Here is an 8,696-nt window from a genome sequence, read left to right as displayed (position 1 = left end):
GTTGAAATACGTCAAGTAGTTTCAGAAAAACAGAGTTTCACCTCATGGTGGGTGCTACGCTTTTGTCTAATTTTTACCTCTGCTCTTATAAAACTCTTCTTTTTAGGTGTGAAATTTCGCCCGTTTTCTCAGCCTATGAAATAGAGCTAAAAATATTTCATATGTCGAGAAAACTCGTATTTCAATTTTTTTAATAGTAAAAATCGCCAGACGAACTTTTCGCGATGTAAACAAACAGATACCAAACGCAAACATAGCACGAAAATAAAAGAGTTTATTAATCCAGGAAAAAATGTACCGACCTTCATCAATTTATCAGCTCTTGACAAGATCATGTCTTTCGTATGCAATAGATCAATTGCAATAGTTTTGACAGATCACGGTGAGTCGTGTAGAACTTTCATGTTATTTTTTTCAGTATTGTCTGGAAAAACAGCTTGTGCAAAAACTGAAGCCGCTCGACCTTCCCAAGCGACATCGCTTCGCTCTGGAACGAAAAAGCAACCCGGAGAGATAAAGAGCTGCCGTTTGGTATGGTTTGTGAGGAGGTGGAATCATCGCCAGATCTAGGCGACATTTGGTTTCAACAAGACGACGACACTTCTCACACATCGTATAAATCAATGGATTATCGATCGAGCCGGCCAACAAGATCGTGTTATATCATACCGTTAGACTTTTTCCAGTCGAGATATGCAAAGTCTATGCGCACGTTCCGATTCAGGCCTTAGAGCAAAACATCACGCGTATCATCCAGTCATCGAAAATTGGACTCATTGTATGAACCATCTAAGACGTAGCCGCGGCCAACATTTAAAAGAAATAATCTTCAAAAAAGAAATGCCAAAGAATGTTCTTTAGAATGATAATAAAAATTTCGCATTAAATTTGAAGTTTCTGTGTTTTTTTTTTGTTCTTTAAACAAGTGGAGAACCTCGAAATGGATCACCGATTACTACGGAAAGACCGATTTACCGACACTACTTTAAATCTAACCTTACTTCTTACTTGGCTTCATAAAATTCTTTATCTAAAAACTGAAAATAAACTTTATAATTTTACTGACAATTAATTGTAGTTCAGGGAATACCACATTACACTGCCGGCAAAAGTCTAATAATTCTTGCTATTATTGTGCATTGTGTCTTAATTGAAATACAAAAATACATAAACACTACTATGGAAGTCGACGTCGACGTCAAATTCACCACACGAGCTGTCAAGCTGCGCAGCAACTTCGCTACGCAAACACGCGCTTGTAAGCGTTATCACAGCTGGCTGAGCTTCGTCTGAACGCTTCGGCAGCAAGTGACTGCGCTGCATTGGCGTTGCGTTCGCGTTCAGCGTCGCTGTTATCGCTGTTATCGCTGTTGCTGTCGGCCGGTGTCGGTGTCGGAGTCGTCATGCAATCGCATTAGCTCCAGCAGCTTTTATGCTTAGCGCTACCGGCAGTTAAGGCATTCCAGTGGCACACGCTCGAACAGTACGCCACGAGCCGCGCTAACGATTGGATGTAAAAAATTTCAAGTGCGCAGAAAACAGCTGTTCAAGTGAATTGTTTACAACGAGCATATGAATCGCGTTTGTGCAAAGTTGGAGATATTTGTTGCGAAAAAATATATATTTTTTGAAAACTTGTAAATTTTTATTGAAAGAAATAGTTATTACTGAAAATTGTTTATCGGTGAAAACTAAAAAAAAACTATTGGCGAAAATTGGAAAACATTTTTTTTTTGCGTAAGTAGAAAAAAAAAAAAATATTTGCGAAAATTGGAAAAAAATAATTTTGGTGAAAATCTAAAAAAAAGTTTATTGGCGAAAATTTACATTTTTTTTTCGCAATCGAAAAGTTAAATTGTACTGCTTATATAAGCAAAGCACAAATCAGTTTCAAAAATAATTTAGTGCAATTGGCTCAAAATGTTTTTATTTTTGATTAAAAACAACTCAAACGCAGCAGAAAAGTAATTCGAAACTTGTTTACTTTTGCTTGCATTAATGCTGCACCGGCAGCTTCCACCAGTGCAACGCCACACGAGCAAGTGCTTCGATAAAGCAGTCAATAAATTATTTTTAAGCTATTTGGCATTTAAGTGGATTTGAATGTTTTATGCGCAATAGCAATAACAACGACTAATGTATTTAGAAAAAAAAAAAAACAAAAACAAGTAAATCAAAATTTATAAAAACTTGAAAAAAATTAAAAAAAAATCAAATTTTAAATGTAAAAAAATTAAATTTTAAATGTAAAAATAATAAACTCAAGTTGCAGAAAAATACAGAAAAACGCGAAAAATATATTTAACAACAACAATTAAGTTGTTGTGAATTACAGTTTTCACCGGCAGCGCAAAGGTGATCGTTCATCGCAGTTGAATGTTTTGTGTTTTGCTTCGCTATACTTTGTTGTTGTCGTCATACAAAAACAAAAATAACGCCAACCACGATTTATATACATACGTACATATTTTATGAGCCATTTAAGTGAGCATAAACTATATATTAAGTATACGCCCGGCTGAGAACAGACACATCTGCTTTCGCGGCGCATTTTTGTCAAACAAGCAACAACAAAAACCAGTTATAAAAAATACAACAATTATAAAAAGAAAACAAAAACAATACAAATATAAAACAATACAAAATCGCAAACAAAAACAATAACAACACATAATACTAATAATAATAGATAAAATCTAATACAAATAACTGTTATGGCGAACACCAGCGTTCTATCTTTGATCTCACTCGATAACGAGGCGGCGACGACGGCCGACGATTTCGCCTGGAATGTCAGCACGACTGCAGCACCGAGCATTGTGGCTCAACCGTTGGCGCTCTATCACAATCGGCGCCGCTTCTTGTTCAGCGGCATTGTGCTGTTGCTCGGCGTTATTGGCAATTTATTGGCGCTGATCATTTTGGCGCGCAAAAAAGCGACAAAAAATAGCAAATACACGCTTATGCTGCGGTAAGTGCAACTACTGTTATACATATGTATATTAGTGTGTGTGTTGGTGTTTGATTCGCTGTCAGCGCAGTGAGCCTACTGTGGTCTATACTCGAATAATCATTAAAGTGGCACTTAATTGGTTCAGCGACCGTTTGGCTTTGTGTGAGGTTCAAGGTGTCGCCGCCAGTGGCCACTGGTGTCTGCCGAGCTGTCAACACGTAGTTTATACAAGTATGTGCAGCATGTGGAAACTTAGGAAATTTGTGCGCAAAACCAGAGCGTTAAGAAGTGAAGAGTGGTGGGCACATAAATTGGCTAGATTTAGTGCATTTTCAGATTTTGGTTTACAAATGTGTAACTTAAATGAGTTTGAATTCACAATTTGGCTTTGTTATTCATTGACTTTTTGTTAATGGTATGGGAAAAACAAGAAAATACATGAACTTCGACTGCACTGAAGCTATAATACCCTTCACAGTTGCATTGCGTATAGCATAAAAGTGTATAAAAATATTTTTGTCTTAATTTCGATCGGTAAGTTTGTTTGGCAGCTATATTTCGTAAAAATATCTTGTCAAATAAATAAGTTTTTCATATAAGAACTTGATTTTGATCGATAAGTTTGTTTGGCAGCTATATGTTATAGTGTTCCGATCTGAACAATTTGTTCAGAGACTATACCCTTGTCTCTGAAAACAGTTCATGCTAATTTTCGTGAAGATAGCTTGTCAAACAAAAAAGTTTTCCACACAAGAACTTGATTTTGATCGATCAGTTTGTATGGCAACTATATGTTATAGTAGTATGATCTGAACAATTTTTTCGGAGATTGTGCTGCTACTTTAATTAATAATCTGTAGCCAATTTCGTAAAGTTAACTGATCAAATAATAAAGTTTTCTCTAAAAGAATTTGTTTTGATCAACTAGATTGTATAACAGTTATACGCTATAGTGGTCCGATCTAAACAATTTGTTCGGAGATCATAGTGTTCCTTCGAGTAATAGCATATGTCAAATTTCATTAAAATATCAATGTTCCTTCGAGTAATAGCATATGTCAAATTTCATTAAAATATCTTGTCAAATAAAAAAGTTTACCTTATAAGGACTTCATGATCGGTCAGTTTATACGGCAGCTATATGCTACAGTGATCAAATATCGGCGATCGCAACAAATGAGGTGCTGCTAAGGGAGAAAAGAATGTGTGCAAATTTTCAGATCAATATCTTAAAAACTGTGGGACTACTGACTACTTAATATATCCTGCTCAGGGTTTAATATAGTATGCTGGTCTCGAAAGTTTGTTCGAAAGTTTGCTCACAAGCTTAATATTATATTTTAAAAGTCTATCTAAATACTAGAAATTTCATTCCGCATGGTGTTTTCATTCTAGCAGAATAAAGCAGCTTACAGGTTATGTGTCTTTACATTTTCGGAAATAGTACAAATCAAAACTCCTCAAAATTTATTTTAGGATTTACTGTCAGTTTTCAGTCTACAGTTTTCAGTTTTTACGCCAAAAGTAAAACACGTCACATAAAAAAGAAAATACCTTAGAATAACTAGGCACTAAGCGTTTTGTATTTTAAATATCGAAAAAAATTTTAAAAAAATATATATTGAACTTTTTAAATTTTTATTAGAATGCTCTTTTTTTATCTACACTCGACAAAAGCAAATTTTAACCCTTCAATGTGATATTATTGCAATATTTAATTATATAATACGAGCTCTCTAATTCGAATGGAAACATGGCGCACGGCTACGGAATCGTTGAAAATGTTGCATAGGTGTCTTTGGAAGTGGCACAAAGCATTAGGTGTAGGTGGAGAAGTCAGTCCGGTGAAATTTGATCAGCTGTATAACCAATATTTCTACTTGTTTCCACTTCACAACTGAGCATTAGAGATTTTTCAAAGTATTTCGAAAGTAAGTCATTTTTTGGACTTTTTAAAACACTAATCCTCTCAACTTTTTTGAATACACCTTAAATTTCGTGAATTTCAACATGTACCATATCGTGATAGTTTTGAATGAATAGTTTTTTTTACTAATATCCGACGATGTCTCATTCTCATTCAGTTACATTCTAACACACAATTCTCACACCACACCAAAATTGACTGACGAAACAGCTGATTCACAATTTTATTATTTCTCGTTATTATCAGTCATCCGCTTTAGAACTAGCACGTTTTAACCCTTAGGGGGCAACACGCTATCACAGGAGGTAAATATGTATATACATATACTTGAACATGTTTATATAAGTATATGTAGAGATTCCTGAAGTTTTATTCGCTTAGCAATTAGTTCGAACGTGGCGTATTCGCTACTAAAGCAAATAAAAGCGCTGCGTTTTGTCGTCTGTCTGTCTGAGGTTCAAAATGTCAGCGGTGCGCATAAATAAATTAGCTTATCACATTTAAATTCGGTGTCAAAGAAATTTCGAGTGAAAATATGTAATGACAAGGTAATTTAAACGCTATTATGCATATTTATAATTACTTATTTTTAGATTGGCATTTTTTGGGCACAAGTGCAAAATTACGTCTCATGGATTGGTTAAAATTGTTTATAGTTCGAAGCCGTGCAGAAAAACGTGGTCTGTTGCTGCTAGAAAATACTTGCCGTGTTACTCAGTGGTTCTCTGATTCAAGTATATTTCTTTGTACCTTCAAAAACTCGAATATTTACACAGTTGAACTTCCCAAACTCGAATCACCATATTCCACAAAAAAACTTCAAGTTAGAGACTCTTCGAGTTGTGGAAGGAAATTTGTATGAAATTTGACTTCTATTGCGAATTTAAGAGTGTCAGTTATGGAAAACTTCGAGTTATAGAAGTTCGAGTCATGGAAATTCAACTATTTCTAAAAATTACATGATAGACATAGATTTCGTCGACACTTTCCTTGGTGAAAAACTGTGTGGAGCCGATCTCCATCAGGACCTCGCAAAAAAATTTTTAGCGGTGAGGAAGATTTAGTTCCAAAAACCACAAAATTGTATGATTACTGTGGATAAACACAGGTAATAAACGGAGGACTGCATTTTTGACAAAATGGGGGCTTTCCGAAAAAAGGTGATTTTGTGAAGGGAACTACACTTCGAAGAGGCTTAAAATCAACAAGTAGGGCTAAGTGCCGGTGCAACCGAAATTTGTTTACTCTTGCAACATGCAGAAATCAAAGACAGTGAAATTAACCAGAGGATTTCTACTCAGTGTATGAGACATATTCGGCATAAGGTGTTTTCGAAGTAAATACGAAAACCATTATGTGTAGTATATGGGAGTTGGGGCAGTATCCACCCGATTTTATCTATTTTTCCCAATACCTTATACTATTAACATGCCACATACTAAAAATCTAATCATATAGAGTTAAATCAGCCGAATCTTCGAAAATCCTGATATTAGTTATATGGGAGATAGATCAAGTTTTCGACCAATTGTCAGCACAAAGATACACTGTTTTGTGTAAAATAAGCTCTCGAATTTTCATTGCGATAACTCAAATATTCGCCGATCCAAGCAGTATAAAGTCACCCGAAAGTTCGAAAATCTTTATATTAGGTATATGGGGGCTCAGAGAAGTATTGACCTGCTCCAACGCATTTTTGATACACACAATTACCATTGTCAGGAAAGAATTATCTATGAATTTCAATAGTGTATCCCATACATTACTCGATATTTTAGGTCAAAAATCAACTATAGATGCCGGGGTCCACATATTTGGTACCTAGGAGCTTGAAAAGTTTTTGTTGCATTTGGACGTTTTTTGGCTATGAGGTGGCATACTTTAAATATATTAATTACTTCATGATTTGTACACTGGAAAGTGAAAGAATCAGCTGGAATTTGAAATTGTGTTATATGGGAAGTAGACGTGACGTTGGTACAATTTAGTCCGCGTATTTTCACACTATAACATAAAACTGTCATAGAAATGTCACTTATCAAATATTGGTTTAAATCGGTCGAGCGGGTCTCGAGATATGTGTTTTCACCTAAAAGTGGGGGGTGCCACGCCCAGCGTCCAATTTTGACCCCGGTTCCATTAAAGCGCTGGCATACCAGCTCGAGAGTAAATTTTAATTTATTTTGAAGATATTCTCCTCACCGACTTAGAAAACAGTAAAGGAAATTGCCTTGTAAGTTTTGGGAGCCGATTACACCAAGCTAAAAAATTCTTACAAATGCGCTCATATCTCCGAAACTATTCGCCGAATCAACTTGAAATTTCGAGGAATATGTATTCTTAAATATATGTGCTTTTTATATACCACATAAGCAAAACAAACAAATCGATTTTTACTTTGAAATTCCTAAGTGGATATGCGCTAATAAAGAAACCCCTGCATTCAATGAACTGTTTTTTTTACTAAACTGTTAAGGTTCTCCGCAGTTAATTTATTGCAATAAGATTTAACTACTCATTAAAAGGCCTTACTAACTGTCATAAACAACGAATGCATTATACATATATTATTATTATTTTTTGTTACTTAAAGACTCTTTGCAATTTGTTGTAATTAAACTTAAGTACATATTTGAGCAATGTAAACGAGTGAAAAATAAACAAAATGCTGAGGAATTTATTACTTCGAAAAACAAAAAGTTTACAAGCCTATAACATTTATAAAACAATATAATAAACAAATTATTGCACTAGGCAATAATATTTACAAATAATATATAATAAATTTATTTTCTATTACAAATAAATACCAGATTTTGTAGACGTTCTAACAACAAACTTTAAAAGTTTAATATAATTATAATAAACTTCTGTGACTATGATATTTGAAAAGTACTAAAGTCCAATTGCTTACGCAACGCAAAAATACCACAAAATACCTACAAATGGCAAATATTATGTGGTAATAAGCGCTTTCGATTCACCAATAAATTGCTCACTAAATTAGGGATCTGCTTACTATTGCCACAAAATATATCTATTAAAGCAACAATACTTGAATACAATTCAACTATGAATTTATTATACTCTTTGTATTCCATATCCAATTATTATGTGAGTATATTTCATTTTCACCACGACTGGTTAGTCTAAACGTCACAGGCACTTTCGAGGTGTTATAAAACTTTTAAATAAAATCTGTAACAAAGTAGTTTCAGAGTCGATAGAATGTGCACATATTTGATATACTATATTAGTATCTCTGTTTTTCAATACTGTATTTAAGATTCCGAATATATTAATGTTACATACAGACCCTGTAGACATACAGGGTTTGTCCGGAAATATGTATGTATGTAATGTAATAAGACTGAGCCGTTACAATTCTTTAAAAACTTTCAAAATAGGCGCCAAGCCTTGAAGGCGTCACGGAAGGCATTCTCCGGAATCTGGACCTTTTCCCGGCTCTCCAAAAAGGCCTGATCATATCAAACGTCTCTGTCGCAGATTTTCCGAATTCCACACAGAATTTAATCACGTACCTCTGCTTTAACGAACGCTGCATTTTCGGCTTGCACCACTCACAAAAACAGGTCGCACAAAAATATTTGTCCTGACTCTCCAGATGCTCGGAGACAACTGACCAGCCGCTCGTTCATTAGCTAGGAATGCCCTCTACCGAATCCAGTTGATGCGTGCATGCTCCGAAGTACAGTCGCGGCAGAAGAAAATCAATCCTATTACTTTCCGGATAAATTCTGTATTGCGACTCTAAATTAACACCTCGTCCAATAAGTTTCTCTAAGCTTCGGAGCG

General features: G+C 34.9%; 1 protein-coding gene across 1 annotated transcript in view; it reads left to right on the top strand.

Moving 5' to 3' along the window:
* The first annotated feature begins 2,631 nt into the window (after window positions 1-2,631).
* LOC120778208 (prostaglandin D2 receptor) overlaps window positions 2,632-8,696 on the top strand; it is a 36,722-nt gene continuing 30,657 nt past the window's right edge. Inside the window, exon 1 of the mRNA XM_040109964.1 lies at window positions 2,632-2,971. Coding sequence (XP_039965898.1) covers window positions 2,715-2,971 — 257 coding nt within the window. The 5' untranslated portion in view covers window positions 2,632-2,714. The remainder of the gene's footprint in view (window positions 2,972-8,696) is intronic.

Source organism: Bactrocera tryoni, chromosome 5 (genome assembly GCF_016617805.1).
Source record: "Bactrocera tryoni isolate S06 chromosome 5, CSIRO_BtryS06_freeze2, whole genome shotgun sequence".
NCBI lineage: Eukaryota > Metazoa > Arthropoda > Insecta > Diptera > Tephritidae > Bactrocera > Bactrocera tryoni.
Note: the sequence above shows the minus strand (reverse complement) of the source record. Positions and strands in the feature narration are given on the sequence as shown.